The sequence below is a fragment of the Oryx dammah genome, unplaced genomic scaffold (assembly GCF_014754425.2).
Source record: "Oryx dammah isolate SB20612 unplaced genomic scaffold, SCBI_Odam_1.1 HiC_scaffold_5, whole genome shotgun sequence".
NCBI lineage: Eukaryota > Metazoa > Chordata > Mammalia > Artiodactyla > Bovidae > Oryx > Oryx dammah.
Window position 1 is genome coordinate 63,532,847 of NW_024070189.1, and position 18,162 is coordinate 63,551,008.

The 18,162-nt window shown below is 39.3% G+C and overlaps 1 protein-coding gene across 3 annotated transcripts in view; it reads right to left on the reverse strand.

Moving 5' to 3' along the window:
• Positions 1–18,162, reverse strand: part of CATSPER3 (cation channel sperm associated 3) — a 33,093-nt gene that overhangs the window by 10,512 nt on the left and 4,419 nt on the right. For 2 of the 3 annotated variants that reach the window (XM_040240062.1, XM_040240064.1), the window contains exon 2: positions 17,364–17,517. In XM_040240062.1, coding sequence (XP_040095996.1) covers positions 17,364–17,474 — 111 coding nt within the window. In that variant the 5' untranslated portion in view covers positions 17,475–17,517. Of the gene's footprint in view, positions 1–17,363; positions 17,796–18,162 lie in introns of those variants that run through there. The other variant, XM_040240063.1, reaches the window with a different exon arrangement.

The window sequence follows — 18,162 nt, forward strand, 5'->3', positions numbered from 1 at the left end:
CCTGGCATCAGAGTCTTTTCAAGTGAGTCGGCTCTTCCCAGCAAGAGCTTCAGCTTCAGCATCAGTCCTTCCACTGAATATTCAGGGTTGACTAGGGATTAACTGGTTTGATTTTCCTGCAGTCCAAGGGTCCCTCAAAAGTCTTCTCCAGCACCACAGTTCAAAAGCATCAATTCTTTGGCACTCAGCCTTCATTATGTTCTAACTCTCACATCTGTACATGACTACTGGAAAAACCATACCTGGAATTTTGTCAGCAAAATGATATCTCTGCTTTTGAATACACTGTCTAGGTTTGTCATAGCTTTCCTTCCAAGGAACAGTACAGTTCAGTCACTCAGCGGTGTCTGACTCTTTGCAACGCCATGGACTGCAGCACACCAAGCTTCCCTGTCTATCACCAACTCCCAGAGCTTGCTCAAACCATGTCCATCAAGTCAATGATGCCATCCAACCATCTCATCCTCTGTCATCCCCTTCTCCTCTTGCCTTCAATCTTTCCCAGCATCAGGGTCTTTTCCAATGAGTCAGTTCTTCATACCAAGTGGCCAAAATATTGGAGCTACAGCTTCAGCATCAGTCCTTCCAATGAATATTCAGGACTCATTTTCTTTAGGATAGACTGGTTAGATCTCCTTGCAGTCCAAGGGAGTCTCAAGAGTCTTCTCCAACACCACAGTTCAAAAGCATCAATTCTTCAGCGCTCAGCTTTCTTCACAGTCCAACTCTCACATCCATACCCAACTACTGGAAAAACCATAACTTTGATGAGATGGACCTTTGTTGGCAAAGTAATGTTTCTGCTTTTTAATATGCTGTCTAGGTTGGTCATAGCTTTTATTCAAAGGAACAAGTGTCTTATAATTTCATGGCTGCAGCCACCATCTGCAGTGATTTTGGAACCCCCCCTCAACATAAAGTCTCTCACTGCTTCCATTGTCTCCCCATCTATTTGCCATGAAATGATATGACCCAATGTCATGATCTTAGTTTTGAATGTTGAGTTTTAAGCCAACTTGTTCACTCTCCTTTTTCACTTTCATCAAGAGGCTCTTTAGTTCTTCTTCGCTTTCTGCCATAAGGGTGGTGTCATCTGCGTATCTGAGGTTATTGATATTTTTCCAGGCAATCTTAATTCCAGTTTGTGCTTCATCCAGCCCGGCATTTGCCATGATGTATTCTGCATATAAGTTAAATAAGCAGGGTGACAATATACAGCTTTGATATACTCCTTTCCCAATTTGGAACCAGTCTGTTGTTCCATGTCCAGTTCTAACTGTTGCTTCTTGACCTGCATACAGAATTCTCAGGAGGCAGGTCAGGTGGTCTTGTATTTCCTTTTCTTGAAGAAGTTTCCACAGTTTGTTGTGATACACACAGTCAAAGGCTCTGATGTAGTCAATAAAGCAGAAATAGAGGTTTTTCTGGAACTCTCTTGCTTTTTCCATGATCCAGTGGATGTTGGCAATTTGATCTCTGGTTCCTTTGCCTTTTCTAAATCCAGCTTGAACATCTGGAAGTTCACAGTTCATATACTGCTGAAGTCTGGCTTAGAGAATTTTGACCATTACTTTGCTAGTGTGAAAGAGGAGTACACAGTAGTAGATATAATGGTCATCTGAGTTAAATTCACCCATTCCAGTCCATTTTAGTTCTCTGATTCCTAGAATGTCGATGTTCACTCTTGCCATCTCCTGTTTGACCACTTCCAGTTTGCCTTGATTCATGGACCTAACATTCCAGGTTCCTATGCAATATTGCTCTTTACAGCATCAGACCTTGCTTCTATCACCAGTCACACCCACAAGTGGGTATTGTTTTTGCTTTGGCTCCATCCCTTCATTCTTTCTGGAGTTATTTCTCCACTGATCTATGGTTTTTCCAGAGGTCATGTATGGATGTGAGAGTTGGACTGTGAAGAAAGCTGAGCGCCGAAGAATTGATGCTTTTGAACTGTGGTGTTGGAGAAGACTCTTGAGAGTCCCTTGGGCTGCATGGAGATCCAACCAGTCCATTCTAAAGGAGATCAGTCCTGGGTGTTCGGTGGAAGGACTGAAGCTGAAGCTGAAACTCCAATACTTTGGCCACCTCATGCGAAGAGTTGACTCATTGGAAAAGACCCTGATGCTGGGAGGGATTGTGGGCAGGAGGAGAAGGGGACGACAGAGGATGAGATGGCTGGATGGCATCACCAACTCGATGGACATGAGTTTAGGTAGACTCCAGGAGATGGTGATGGACAAGGAGGCCTGGCATGCTGTGATTCATGGGGTCACAAAGAGTCGGACACGACTGAGCAACTGAACTGAACTGAACTGAACTGAAGAGGAGTACAATTGTGCGGTAGTTTGAGCATTCTTTGGCATTGCTTTTCTTTGGGACTGGAGTGAAAACTGATCTTTTCCAGTCCTGTGGCCACTGCTGAGTTTTCCAAATTTGCTTTCATATTGAGTGAAGCATTTTAACAGCATCATCTTTTAGGATTTGAAATAGCTCAACTGGAATTCCATCACCTCCACTAGCTTTGTTTGTAGTGATGCTTCCTAAGGCCCACTTGACTTCACATTCCAGGATGTCTGGCTCTAGGTGAGTGATCACACCACTGTAGTTATCTGGATCATTAAATTTTTTTTCTTATAATTCTTCTGTGTATTCTTGCCACCTCTTCTGCTTCTGTTAGGTCCATACCTTCCATTTCTGTCCTTTTTTGGGCCCATCTTTGCATGAAATGGTCCTTTGGTATCACTAATTTTCTTGAAGAGATCTTTAATCTTTCCCACTCTACTGTCTTCCTCTATTTCTTTGCATTGATCACTGAGGAAGGCTTTCCTATGTCTCCTTGCTATTCTTTGAAGTGAAGTTTGCTTAGTCGTGTCTGACTCTTTGTGACCCCATGGCCTATACAGTTGCCTTCAGATGGGTATATCTTTCCTTTTCTCCTTTCCCTTTTGATTCTCTTCTTTTCTCACCTGTTTGTAAGGCCTCCTCAGACAACCCTTTTGCCTTTTTGCATTTCTTTTTCTTGGGGATGGTCTTGATCACTGCCTCCTGTACAATGTCACAAACCTCCGTCCAATCTATTTGTCACTTCCACTGTATAATCTTAAGGGATTTGATTTAGGTCATCCCTGAATGGTCTAATGGTTTTCCCTTCTTTCTTCAATTTAAGTCTGAATTTGGCAACAAGAAGTTCATGATCTGAGCTACAGTCAGCTCCCAGCCTTGTTTTTGCTGACTATACAGAGCTTCTCCATCTTTGGCTGCAAAGGATATAATCAATCTGATTTTGGTATTCTTGGCAAAATTCTGTTACCCTTTGCCCTGCTTCATTTTGTACTCCAAGGCCAAATTTGCCTGTTACTCCAGGTCTCTCTTGACTTCCTACTTTTGCATTCCAGTCCCCCATAATGAAAAGGACATCTTTTTTTGGGTGTTCTAGAAGGTCTTATAGGTCTTCACAGAACCATTCAACTTCAGCTTCTTCAGCATTACCAGTTGGGGCATAGACTTGGATTACCATGATATTGAATGGTTTTCCTTAGAAATGAACAGAGATCATTCTGTCATTTTTGAGATTGCACCCAAGTACTGCATTTTGGACTCTTTTGTTGACTATGATGGCGACTCCATTTCTTCTAAGGGATTCTTGCCCACAGTAGTAGATATAATGGTCATCTGAGTTAAATTCGCCCATTCCAGTCCATTATAGTTTGCTGATTCCTAAAATGTCGATGTTCACTCTTGCCACCTCCTGTTTCACCACCTCCAATTTACCTTGATTTATGAACATTCCAGGTTCCTATGCAATATTGTTCTTTACAGCATCGGACTTTACTTCCATCACCAGCACATCCATAACTGGGTGTTGTTTTCACTTTGGCTCTGTCTCTTCATTCTTTCTGGTGTTATCTCTCCACTCTTCTTCAGTAGCGTGTTGGGCACCTACCAACCTGGGGAGTTCATCTTTCAGTGTCCTATCTTTTTGCCTTTCCATACTGTTTGGGGTTCTCAAGGCAAGAATACTCAAGTAGTTTGCCATTCCCTTCTCCAGCAGACCTTGTCAGAACTGTCTACCATGACCCATCCGTCTTGAGTGGCCCTACACGGCATAGCTCATAGCTTCTTCTTAAATAGATGCTTTCTATTTCCATATCATTTTATTTCATAAATTTGATGCTAATCATGATAAAAATGTTTCATTGCTTTCAACATGACAGAAAATATGGGAATGGCATTTCTGTTTCAGCAATAGAACCAGCAGCTTATCTTTCCAGAAAATGTATTCAGAAGGATTCTTTATCTGGTAAATGACGCCCAGAGCAGTCTTCATTGTGCTGCTTCTTTCCAACCCGACGACCAGCACCGTGAATGACAGCTCACAGCTTTTGCATGTAGATAGCAAGCTGTCCCCCCCATCATTTGATGAAGAGATTATTTTTCTCCCCCTGAAAGGTTGTGGCACCCTTGTCAAGAGTCAATTGGCCATAGGTATTTGGATTTATTTCTAGAATGTCAACTCTATTCTATAGATCTGTATCTGTCCTGTGAGTACCACACTCTTTTCATTATTATATCTCTGTAGAAAGTTTTTTAGGGGCTTCCCTCATAGCTCATTCAGTAAAGAATCCTCCTGCAACGCAGGAGACTCAGTTCTATTACTGGGTCCGGAAGAACTCCTAGAGAGGGAAATGGCAATCTACTCCAGTATTCCTGCTTGGAAAATCCCATGGATATAGGGGCGTGGTGGGCTACAGTCCATGGGGTTGCAAGAGTCAGACACAACTTAGTGAATAAGCCAACACAGAAAGTTTCTGAAGTCAGAAAATGCAAGTTCTCCAACTTTTGTTCTTCATTTTCAATGTTTTCTTGGCTATTCACAGTCATATGGATTTAAGAATCTGGTTTTCAATCTCTTTTTTTAAAAGGCCACTGAAATTTTGATAGGAATTGAACTGAATTTATAGTTCACTTTGGATAGTCCCCTCAATAAGTTTTTTAATCCATGAATACAGGATGCTGTTATACTTTTTATTTAGGTTTTAATTTCTTTTAGCAATGTTTTATAATTTTCAATTTATACATCTCTCATCTCCTTGGCTAAATTTACTCCTAGGTATTTTATTATTTTGAATGCTATTGTAAATGGAATTTTCTTAATTTCCTTTTCATAATGTTCCTATTAGTGTACAGAAATACAACAAATTTTGGTTGTTAATCTTGTATCCTGCAACTTTACTGAATTCATATAATAGCTCTAAAAGTTGAGTTTGTGTATGGATGTATTCTTTAGAATTTTCTATATATAAGATCAAGTCAAATTTAGGTAATTTTGGTTCTTCCTTTCCAATTTGGATAACTTTCAGTTCTTTTTCTTGCCTAACTTCTCTGGCTAGAACTTTCAGTACAATGTTGAATAACGGTGAAAACAGGCATTTGTCTTGTTCTTAATCTCAAAGGAAAGATTTTCAGTCTTTTACCATTGAGTATTATGTTAGGTGTGGGATTTCTTCATAATTAACCATTATCAAATTAAGAAATTTTCTTTCCATTTCTAGTTTGTTTGTTTTTTAACCATGAAAAGGTGTTGAATTTTGTCAAATGCTTCTTCAGTTATCTACTGAGGTAATTTTGTTTCCTTCACTCTACTGATGTATTTATTAAATTCATCGCTTTTCCTGAGCTGAACCAACCTTGCACTCCTGGGATAAATTCCACTTAGTCATGGCATATAACCTTTTTAAGTACACTTCTGGGCTCAGATATATCTTGAGGATTAATGCATCTATATTTGTAGGGATGTTGGTCTCTTTATTTCTTGTGATGTCTTTGGCTTTGGTCTCAGGGTAATGCTGGCCTCATGGAATGAATTCAGAAATATTCCCTCTTCTCCTACTTTTGGAAGAGTCTGAGAAGGATTGGTGCTCATTGTTTTTTAAATGCAGAGTAAAATTAACCAGCAAAGCCATCCAGTTCTGGGCATTTCTTTGCTGCGAGGCTTTTGATTAGTGATTCAACCTCTTTATTTATAGGTCTGTTTCAGTATGTCTGTTTTCTATTTCTTCTTAAATCAGTTTGGTAGGTGGTATGTTTCTAGGATTTTTTCCATTTCATCTAGATTATCTAATTCATTGGTGTTCACAGTATTCTCATATAAAACGTTTTATTTCTATAAGGTCAGTAGTAACATCCCAGCTTTTCATTTCTCTCATTATTAATTTGAGTCTTCTTATTTTTAGTCAGTTTAGCTAAAAGCTTATGAGTTTTGTTGATCTCTTCAGAGAACTGAACTTTAATCTTCTATTTTATTGACTTTTCTCTATTATCTCTCTATTTTCTATTTTGTTTCACACTCTAATCTTATTATTATTAAAGAATTCACGTGGCCTCCCTGGACTTGAGTCTTGCCAGTCTTTTCTTGTGTGTGTGTGGCTACGCTGGGTCTTTGTTGCTGTGCGGGCTTTTCTCCAGTTGTGGCGGCTACTCTCTAGTTGCAGTGTGTGGGTTGCTCATTGCACTGGCTTCTCTTGTTGCAAAGCACAGGCTCTAGGGCATGCAGGCTTCAGAAGTTGTGGAGCATGGGCTCAGTAGCTGCAGCTCCCAAGCACAGGCTCAGTGGGCTTAGTTGTCCATCGGCATGTGGGATCTTCCCAGATCAGGGATCAAACCCATGTCTCCTGCACTGGCAGGTGAACTGTTTACCACTGAGCCACCAGGGAAGTCCATTCTAATCTTTTTCACTTCTTTTCTCCAGCTAGCTTTGAGTTTAGTTTGTTCTTTTTCCAGTTCCTTAGGGTGTAAAATTAGGTTATTAATTTGAGATCTTTCTTTTGTTATAATGCAAACATTTACAGGTATAAATATTGCTGAGTACTGCTTCTATTGCAATCTATAAGTTTCATTATGCTTTATTTTCATGTTCATTTGTCTTAAAAGTATTTTCTAAAGGCCTTTGTAATTTCTTCTTTGACCTATTATTTAATAGTTTGTGGTTTAATTTTCATATATTTGGAGATTTTTCAGTTTTCCTGCTTTTGTTGATTTTTAGTTTCATTCCATAACTGTCAGGAAAGATAATGTATATGATTCCAATATTTTTTAATTTATTGAGACTTGTTTTGTTGCCTAATATGTGGTCTATCCTGGTAAATGCTTCATATGTACTTGAGAAAACGATTATATCTTCTTGATGAACTGACTCTATTGTCAATATATAATATTCCCCTTTGTCTCTTGTAACAGCTTTCTTTAATGTTTTTTTTGTGTGTGATATGAGTATATCCAATCTAACTCTCCTTTGGTTTCTATTTGCATGGAGTAACTTCTTTCATTTTTCATTTTCAATCTATTTGTATCTTTGAATCTCAAGCGACAGCATATATTTGGATTTTTTATTTTTAGAATCAATTCTATCTTAATTGGAGAGCTTCACTTATTTAAACTAATTACTGATAAGAAATAAAATATTTCTCCATTTTGCTATTTGTTTTACATAAGTCACATCTTTTTTGTCCTTCAGTTCCTCCACTACTGCTCTCTCTGGTGTTTGATTTTTTTGTAGTGTATCATTTTGGTTCTTTTCTCGCTTCTTTCTCTGCATTTTTAAAGTTAGTTTTTTGGTGGTTACCCTCGAGATTACAATTGACCTCTTAAATTTAAAACAATCCACTTATTTATTCATTCATTCATTTGGCTGCACCAGGTCTTAATCTTCTATCTTTGCTGCAGCATGCAGAATTTTTTAGTTTTGGCATGCCAACTCTTAGTTGCAGCATGTAGGATCTAGTTTTCTAAGCAGGAATAGAACCCAGGTCCTCTGCATTGGGAGCATGGAGTCTTAGCCACTGGACCACCAGGGAAGTCCCAACAATCCATCTTTAATTAATACAACCTTAGCTTCAATAGTACATTAACAATTTTGTTCCTATAAATTCCATCCCTCCCCCACTTCATGACAAGACACACCTAAATATAGTGCATGCCCATTATCTATCTATAATTATTTTGGACCATATAGAAAAAGAAGGGAGTCCTTTTTCAAACCCAAAATACAATACTGGCTTTTATATTTGCCTATGTAGTTACATTTATCACTGTCCTTTATTTCATCATATGGCTTAACACATTATTGACCAGAGACATATTAACACCATAGGCATTCAGTTCAGTTCAGTTCAGTCGCTCAGTCGTGTCCGACTCTTTGTGACCCCATGAATCGCAGCACGCCAGGCCTCCCTGTCCATCACCAACTCCCGGAGTTCACTCAGACTCACGTCCATCGAGTCCGTGATGCCATCCAGCCATCTCATCCTCGGTTGTCCCCTTCTTCTCCTGCCCTCAATCCCTCCCAGCATCAAAGTCTTTTCCAATGAGTCAACTCTTCGCATGAGGTGGCCAAAGTACTGGAGCTTCAGCTTTAGCATTCCTTCCAAAGAAATCCCAGGGCTGATCTCCTTCAGAATGGACTGGTTGGATCTCCTTGCAGTCCAAGGGACTCTCAAGAGTCTTCTCCAACACCACAGTTCAAAAGCATCAATTCTTCGGCACTCAGCCTTCTTTACAGTCTAACTCTCATATCCATACATGACTACTGGAAAAACCATAGCCTTGACTAGACGGACTTTATGTTTCTGCAAAAATCCCCTGGTCAATAATGTGTTAAGTTTCTGTCTAATTTCATTTTCACCTAAAGGACTATCTTTAGCAATTCTTGTAGAACAGGTCTACCAGAAGCAAATTCTCTCAGGTTTTGTTTACCTGGAAAAATCTTAATTTCTTCTTCATTTTTTTTTTTTTTTGGAGGATAGTTTTGCTGGATATAGAATTATTGGTTGACAATATTCTTCTTTCAGTACTTTAAACATGTCATTTCACTGCCTTCTCTCCTCCCAGTTTCTGAGGAGAAATCATTTGCTAATCTTATTGAGGACTCCTTGTATGCAACAAGGTGCTTCTGTCTTGCTGCTTTCAGATTTCTCTTTGTCTTTGACTTTTGATAGTTGATTACAATGTGTCTCAGTGTGGATCTCTTTGTTTCTCCTCAGAGTTCACTAAGATTCTTGATATATTCTTTATCAAATTTGTAAACTTTGGGGCCATTATTTCATAAACTATTCCTTCTTCCTCTTTCTCTCCTCTCCTTCTGGAACTCCTACTGTGTGAATGCTGATATGCTTTATGGTGTCCCACAGGTCTCTTAAGACTGTTCATTTTTCATCATTCTTTTCTCTTTCTGTTCCTTAGGCTAACTAAGGCCAGCTGATTTGACTTCAAGTTCACTGATTATTTCTTTTGGCTGCTCAAATCTGCCCTTGATCTTTCTAGTGAATTTTTTAATTATTATACTTTACAGTTCCAAAATTTGTGTTTCATTCCTTTTTATAATTTCTCCTTATCGACATATTCTATTTGCTGAAACATTGTCCTCCTAGTTACATTCCGCTTTTTGCCTGTGAATTCCTTTAGCTCTCTGAGCATATTTTACAAAGTTGACTTAAAATCTTTGTGTGGTGTGTCCTCAGGGACAGCTTCTGTTTACTCCTCCTGTGTAAGAGAATATCTTTTTGAAAACTGGACGTTTAAAAATTTACAATGTGGTAACTCTGGAAATCAAGTTCTTTTCTCTCCTGATTGTTGGGTTTGTTGCTTTCCGTGGATAGTAGCTGTCTGTTTAGTGACTTTTGTAAAGACCATATTCTTTGTAATGCATGACTTCTGAAGTCTCCTTTTCTTTAGTTTCTGGTCAATTAGTATTTAAACAGAGGTTTTCTTAGATGACTCAGGGAAAAAAGGGAAGAAAAAAGAGAGAAGGCAAGAAAGAGAAAGGAAGGAATGAAAGAAGGAAGAGAAAAGGACTAAGAGAAAGAGGGAGAAGAAAAACTCTCATCTTTGCAAATGGCCTCTTTGTTGAGGAACTCCTTCCATGTTGAGCCAGCCCACTTAAAACTGAAACTGAGTGTTAATTTTGAGCTTGTGCTGAGCCCAAAGCTCAGTTACAGTGCAAGCTTGGTATCTTCTCAGGTCTTTCCTAAGCATGTGTCCTGCCCTGGACATGTATGGCAGACAATGCTCTCTTTTTCCAAAGCATCTCTCTCCCTGGATTTTCCTCTCAGGCTTTCAACATACCTAGTGTTTGCTTCAAGTGCTATATTTTAGCTCCAGGGAGCAGTGGATCAGTCACTTGCTTCTTAATGGTTTTGAGAAATGCCCAATGCATAGCCACTTTCTGCCCTAAAAAAATTCCAGGTTTAGCAAAACAAAGAAAATAGCTTAGGACCAGTCCTTCAGGGAGCCCTCTGATAGGCCAAAATAGACAAACACAATTCTTTATGAACAAAAGTCTTCTCTGTTCTTTCTAGACCCAGGGGCCAAGGTCCCACTCTGGGAACACTGGCTGCCATCTTCAGGATCATCACCTTGATGAAGAGGGATAGGGCCAAAGGCAAGTAAAAATGCTGCAAAGTTTTCCTACTACCTGTTTAAAGTTCCCCTTTCTTGACTTTCTATTTATCTTCCCTGGTGGCTCAGAGGATAAAGCATCTGCCTGCAATGCGGGAGACCCGGGTTCAGTCCCTGGGTTGGGGAGATCCCCTGGAGAAGGAAATGGCAACCCATTCCAGTACTCTTGCCTGGAGAATCCCATGGACAGAGGAGCCTGGTGGGCTACAGTCCACGGGGTCGCAAAGTCTCGGACGACTGAGCGACTTCACTTCACTTAACTTCTTCTGGACTCAATGTTCACTCAGTTTCTGTAAACCTTTGGCTATTTTCCAGAGTTCTGACAGTTTTGCCTCCTTTTTAATTGTTTCTGTGAACAGATGGATTTTTGAAGCTACCTACTCTGCCTTTTCGCTGGCATCACGTGTCTACATTTTTGAAGAACAGTTTTTGCTAGATTTTGAATTCTAGTTTGACAGTCTTTTTTACAGCACTCTGAATGTGACATCCTTTGTGTTCTGGCAACTGTAGTTGTGGGTGAAAAGTCAACTACTCATTTTATTGAGGATACTTTGTATGCAATGAATCACTCCTCCATGATGGTCTCAAATTCTCCCTTTGTCCTTGTCTTTCAATAATTTGTTTACAATGTGTCTAGGTGGATCTCTGAGTTTATCCCATTGGAGTTTGTTGATTGTCTTTGATGTTCAGATTGTTTTTCATGAAATGTGGGGAGTTTGGGGCCATTATGTCTTCACATGTTCTGTCCTTTCTCTCCTCTCCTCCCGTGACACCCACTGCACGCATGTCTGTATGTCTGATAGTGACCATGGGTTTCTGCTCAATTTTGTCCATTCATTTTGCTTTCTGTTCCTCATACTGGAAATCTCAGTTGACCTGTTTTTCTGCTCTTTAGTTCTTTCTTTCACTACCTCAAACTTACTGTTGAATTCCTCCAGGGAATTTTCATTTCGATTATTGTACTTTTCAACTATAGGATTTCTATTTGGTTCTTTTTAATAATTTCTCTTTACTCATATTCTCTTTTTGGTGAGACACCGCTCTCATACTTTCATTTAGTTCTTTAGATGTGGGTTTTTTTCCTAGCTCTTTGAACATAGCAGCCAATTAAAATCTTTGTCTAGTAAGTCCAACAGATGGGCTTCCTTGGGGTGAGTTTCTATTGTTTACTTTTTTTCTTCTGTAGAGACCATACATTCTTGTTCTCTGCATGTATCACAATTTTCTTTTTTTGGTTGGAAACTGAACATTTTTAACCATATAATATTGGAAACTGTGGAAATCAGGTATTCCCCCTCTTCCTAGGGCTTTGTTGTTGTTGCTGTTTTGTTTTTTTTTTTTTTCAGAGACTTTCCTGCACTAATTCTACATGCCTTTGTCATGTATGGCCACCAAATTCTCTGCTCAGTTATCTTAATGATAACTAATAAATGAACAGAGTATTCCTTAAATTCCTGAAATCCCTAATCCTGAAATCTCCCAGCCTTGCCAAGGGGCTCTGTATGTTGGGGCATGTATTTAATGCCTCAGAAGTTTACAACCCTGCCTTAACATTTATTTGCTGCTTCCACAGAATCTCAAGATTAGTTCGAGGTGACAGATCAGGGCCTTCTCCGTGCTTTCCTCATCTCTTCACTGGGATCCCTAAGACTGTTAATAATTTCTCAGTTTTATAGATAACCAGGGGCTTTCATACATATTATTTCCAGTGATCTCAATAGCCACCCTGGAAGGTGTGTGTTAATACTATTTTACAAATGTAGCTGAACCACATAGAGGTTAACCAACTTGCCCAAATTCTCACATCTAGTGAGACAGTAGTAAAGCTAGGGCTTGAACCCAAATCTGTGTAAGTCTGCATCCTTTCCACAGCACAGGACTCCCTTAGGCTTACAAACAAAGATCACTACCGAAGCATGTTTAATAATCATTATGGCTTCTGGAGAACAATCAGAGGATTCAGATCCCTCAACTCATCTCTTCCCCGATCCTTACCCAAGCCCTATACTTAACATAATGCTCTACAATCCGTGACCAAACTCTGTGGGATGCTGATGTGGAATGTACTGCCATACCAACACTTTCACAGAAGTTGTGCCAAGTGGACACTGCACATTTAAGACCCTGATTAGGATATTCCATCACCTCCACCACCTCTGACACCACATTATGTTGATGTTAAACCTTTTCATCACCAAGAATGAAATTTGCTATTGACCATAAATGAAGATAAAAGTACCTCTTTAATCTTTTTTTATTGTAGAATAAAATATACATATAGAACCACACAAATACATAGCCTAATGGATTGTTCCAAAGCTAACACCCCTGTAACTACCACCTAAGTCAAGAGTTAGAACCTTGCCAACTATCCCAGAAGCCTCTCCATATGCTCCATTCCAACCACAACTCCCTCCCTCTCCCCCAAATTAACCATTGTCCCTGTATTTATAGTGATCACTTTCCTGCATTTCTCCATAGATAGAAACTCATGTGTGCATTCCCAGAATACTTTTTTTTATTAAAAGCTTTTTCAAAATTTGATATGCCTTTTAAGTCTCCTATTCATTTTTTTCTTCCTTTCCTTAAAGTTTATTTGTTGAAGAAACCAGGCAACTTGACTTGTAGAATTTCATCATCTGGAATTGTGCTGACTGCACACTTATATTCTTCTGTCCTCTATTTCCTAGAAATAGGATGCTAGCTGAAACGACTTGATCAGATTCAGATCTGATCTTTCAATGTTTATTTCTATTATTTATTTATCTGGCTGTGCCAGGTCTTAGTTGCAGCATGTGGGATCTTTGATCCTCGTTGTGGCATGCAGGGTCTTTAGTTACAGCAGGTGGGATTTAGTTCCCTGACCAGGGATCAAGCCCATGTCTCTTGCACTGGGAGTGCAGAGGCTTAGCCACTGGGTCACCAAAGAAGTCCCAGGTTTGATCTTTTTGGTAAGATGACAGGTTCTCTTCTTTTATAGGAGGCAAAAAAATGTCTGGCTGTCTCTCTTTTTATGAGGGAAGCAATCACTAATGCTCAAAATGCCTAAATCCTGTAATTCACTCGTGGTTGAAAAACTGATATTTTAATTCTATCATTTATTTTTATTAACTGGGACATTTCTATAAAGAGATGTTTCCCTTATCTACTATGTTGTTATGCAATAATACAATTCACATAAGAAAGGTCAGTAAAGCTTGATTCCTTCCCCTAATTTAACAGTTTTTGACATAAAGTATTAGTTCCCTGTGCTGCTGTTCTCAGTCACTTCAGTCATGTCCAACTCTTTGCGACCCCGTGGAAAGGCTCCTCTGTCCATGGGACTTCCCAGGCAATAATACTGGAGTAGGTTGCCATGCCCTCAGGAATCTTCCTGACCCATGGATCGAACCTGCATCTCTTATGTCTCCTGTACTGCAGGTGAATCCTTTACCGCTGAACCACCAGGTATCACCTTCCAAAAGTGACCCGTCAGCATTTTTTGTATCATTATAAACTTACAGATTATTTGGTGAGTTTAAAAATCCACTGTAATTATTATCCTTATTGAAGCTCAAAGAGTCCCATCTTTGGCCAGCAGGAGTCTCATCAAGTTGTCTCCTGAGTCCTTTTGATATGACCCCAGTAATCTCTGGGCTTCCCTGATAGCTCAGTTGGTAAAGAATCCACCTGCAATGCAGGAGACCCCAGTTTGATTCCTGGGTCAGAAAGATCTCCTGGAGAAGGGATAGGCTATCCACTCCAGCATTCTTGGGCTTACCTTGTGGCTCAGCTGGTAAAGAATCTGCCTGCAATGCAGGAGACCTGGGTTCGATCGCTGGGCTGGGAAGATTCCCTGGAGAAGGGAAAGGCTACCCACTCCAGTATTCTAGCCTGGAGAATTCCATGAACTGTACAGTCCATGGGGTTGCAGAGTCAGACACAACTGAGTGACTTTTACTCACAGTAATCTTTGATAGCTTCCTTGCTAAGTGTACAAGATATTCTGAGCTCATTTGGTATAGTTTCAGGCCTAAACCTGCAATCAACCATGTCTCAAAGAATCCCTAGCTCCTTCTAGTGATAAACAGTATTTCAACACCACATTATGGGCACTAAGGATGCATAATTGTTAAGTTGGTCAGTGTTCTAGGTTTTTCAATGGATAATGATAAAACATCTTAGGAATTTATATTGATATTTCCAATTTAAATGCAAAACTACAGGGTTTTACATTGTCTATATTATAATCATATTTCCTTTCTTCCATGAGTAACCTGGTTCTCAAGAATACTGAGGATAACAGAATTAAACTGTCTGATAATTACTCATCTGCTTTATCCTGTGTTACACACACAACAGTCTCAGAGTAATACTAAGAGCATCACCAGAAAGTTGATCTCTGACAAATGGTTTAAAATTTTGCATTGACTCTCCCATTCTTCCCCATTTTAATCAATACTATATCTTGTCAGAGTATATATTCATTTGTAACATATTCTCTCCTTGTTAACCCATAATTATGATTAGTTCTATAAATAAAAACATATTTTACTGTTCATTGCCTTTCCAATGTTGATACTTCTTTAATAATTTTAGTTGGCTGAAACTTATTCCTTATTAGATAGATTCCTAAGAAAGGGCTCGTGGGAGCAGTATTAGTCAAGGTTTTTTCATGCTGATGACAGTTTGCCTATGCCCTTTAAGCTTGAAAGTCACTTCTGCTGGGTCTAGGACTCTTGGCTCACATTTTCTTTCCTGAAGTGTCTTAAATGTTTTGCCCCTTTTTCTTTATTTTTGGCTGTGCGGGGTGTTCATTGCTGTGCAGGCTTTCTCTAGCAGTGGAGAGCAGGCACTACTCTTCACAACAGTGCAGGTTTCTCAGTGCGGTGGCCTCTCTTGTTGAGGAGCCCCAGGAGGGCTTCAGTAGTTGAGGAGCGTGGGCTCAGTAACTGTGATTCCTGGGCTCTAGAACACGTGCACGGGCTTAGTTACCCCACAGCATCCAGGTTCTTCTCAGACCAGGGGTCGGATCCATGTCTCCTGCATGGCCAGGCAGATTCTTTACCACTGAGCCACTGGGGAAGCCCCATTTCCGTTCAGCATAAAGCATTACCATAGCAGAGTTTAATAATAATTTTCTTTTCCTTATAAGCCTCTTAGCTAACATGCTAACAATTTCCCCCACACCTCCTTCCTTCAAAGTGAAAGTGAAAGCTGCTCAGTCATGTCCGACTCTTTGTGACCCCATGGACAGTCCATGGAATTCTCCAGGCCAGAATACTGGAGTGGGTAGCTGTTCCCTTCTCCAGGGGATCTTCCCAACCCAGGGATCCAATCCAGGTCTCTTGCATTGCAGGCAGAGTCTTCACCAGCTGAGCCACCAGGGAAGCCCAAGAATACTGAAGTGGATAGCCTATCCCTTCTCCAGGGGATCTTCCCAACCGAGGAATCGAACTGGAGTCTCCAGCATTTGCAGGCATATTCTTTACTAGCTGAGCTACCAGGGAAGCCAAAGGGATTCCTTCATATTCTTTTACTAGAATATGTTCTGGTGTTTGTTAAGTCCATATTCTCAATATACAATGAGTGCTCTTTCAATATATAGTTTCAATTCTTTTATTTCAGATAACTTTTCTTAGATTTTTACATTTGAGTGTTTATTCTGTTTCATTACTTTGTTCTATTTCACATTCAGAGATTCCTATTATCCTTAAGTGGGATCGTTTTTCCCCAATCTTCAATGTTCATCATTTTCTCTTGAATTCTTTCTAATCTCTTCATTTATTACTGATTTTTAATTTAAAATTGATTTTTTTATTTAAAAAAAAAAAAAATATTTCTCCCATTTAATCCTATATGTCTAAGTCCTTATCTGCTGTATTTAATTGCTCTTAGTCTAATTTGGTCTTTATTTTTTAAATGATTTTATTTCTAATTCTTTTCTGAGTTCTATCACTTCACTCTTTTCTTTCCTAATATCACTTTTGTAAAAATTTACCTTGTTCTGAAATAGTACAGGTTTTATCTGTTTTGTGAACATGTTTTTGTTGTGGGCTTTCATTATCTGTAGTGATATTATTCTCCATTTTGTTCTTTTGTTCTTATAATTGTATATGGGATTTTACCACAATATTTTTCTATTATACTTTTTTATATGAAATTAATTTTCCTGAACTTTTAGGAGAAAGTGTGATTTTAACTTAAAATATCTATTCTTGATTTAACACATGGTAGCTTGATTTTTGAGGTTTCCTGGTGCTGTTTCCATTCTCCAATTTTATCTGAATCTCTCTTCCTTTCTCTGGGTCTTTTACCTACTCAATTTTCACTCCACTTCCAACATTTCCCATAAGTATAGAACTCTAACCTTGAAAGTAGCCTTGGACAGTCAGTTTTAAAAGCTACAGGGTCTGAACCATTCTAGCCCCTTCATCAATAGCAGGAACCTCTTGTGTTACCCCACAAGTAATAGATTAGGCAACACACTCTCTGATATCAACTTCTATTCAATACTTATTGACTTCCCTCTGCTTCCTCTGCTACAGATGCCAATACTAGGCAGTGTGGTTCTTGGTAAGGATCTCTTGCAACTAGTTTTTGTTGTTGCTGTTGTTTTTGTTTTGGTTTTTTGGTCACATTGCGTACCACGTGGGATCTTAGTTCCTTGACCAGGGATCGAAACCACATTCCTTGCACAGGAAGTGTGCAGTCTTAACACACTGGATAGTGAGGGAGGTCCCTCTTGTTAACTAGTTTTGATGTAAATGCTGCTACTACTGCTGTCACCATCTTCTCAGATTTTAAGGTATATTTTAATAGTCCTTAGAATTTTTCTATAGAAAACTTTTTGAACAAAATGTCTTAAGAATCTTAGAATAGTTTCAGAAAGAAAAACAGAAGGAAATGGACCCATTTTGTCTGCTTACCTCAAAAAGTCTGAACAAGTTGTATCTTGTTTTATAATCAGTCCACAAGACCATAAAAAAGGCATTCATTGAGATGGTGCTAATCATAATTATCTTAAAGAGATGACTCATTATGACTTTCTTCACAAATGCCTGAAACTGAGTATCTTTCCTCCTGTCAAAAAGTTGAATAAGAGGTGTGATTATCTTACAACAGAGCTAGATCCCCAAACGATGCACACTTTTTTAGGAACTAGGGTCTGCTTTCCCCCTTCTGTGACTATCAATCTAAACTATATATATATACTTTAGATTTGCAATGAAATGCTGACTAGATGACCACTGAAATATGTATGACAATCAATGGGAGGGTCTGTCCCCACTCAGTTAACTCAGTTCATTCTCTCTAGACTTATGGGAAAAAAATGATTACCACTCCTCAAACAAAGCATAATCTTCCTTTACTCATTCAACAAATTTTCAGTGAAAGCGAAAGTTGCTCAGTTGTGTCCAACTCTTTGCAACCCCATGGACTATACAGTCCATGGAATTCTCCAGGCCAGAATACTGGAGCAGGTAGCCTTTCCCTTCTCCAGGGTATCTTCCCAACCCAGGGATCAAACCCAGGTCTCCCGCATTGCAGGTGGATTCTTTACCAGCTGAGCCACCAGGGAAGCCCAAAAATATTGGGGTGGATAGCCTATCCCTTCTCCAGGGGATTTTCCTGACCCAGGAATCGAACTGGGGTCTTCTGCATTGCAGGTGGATTCTTTCCCAACTGAGCTATGGTGGCTCAAAATTTTCAGTAACTACTATTCAA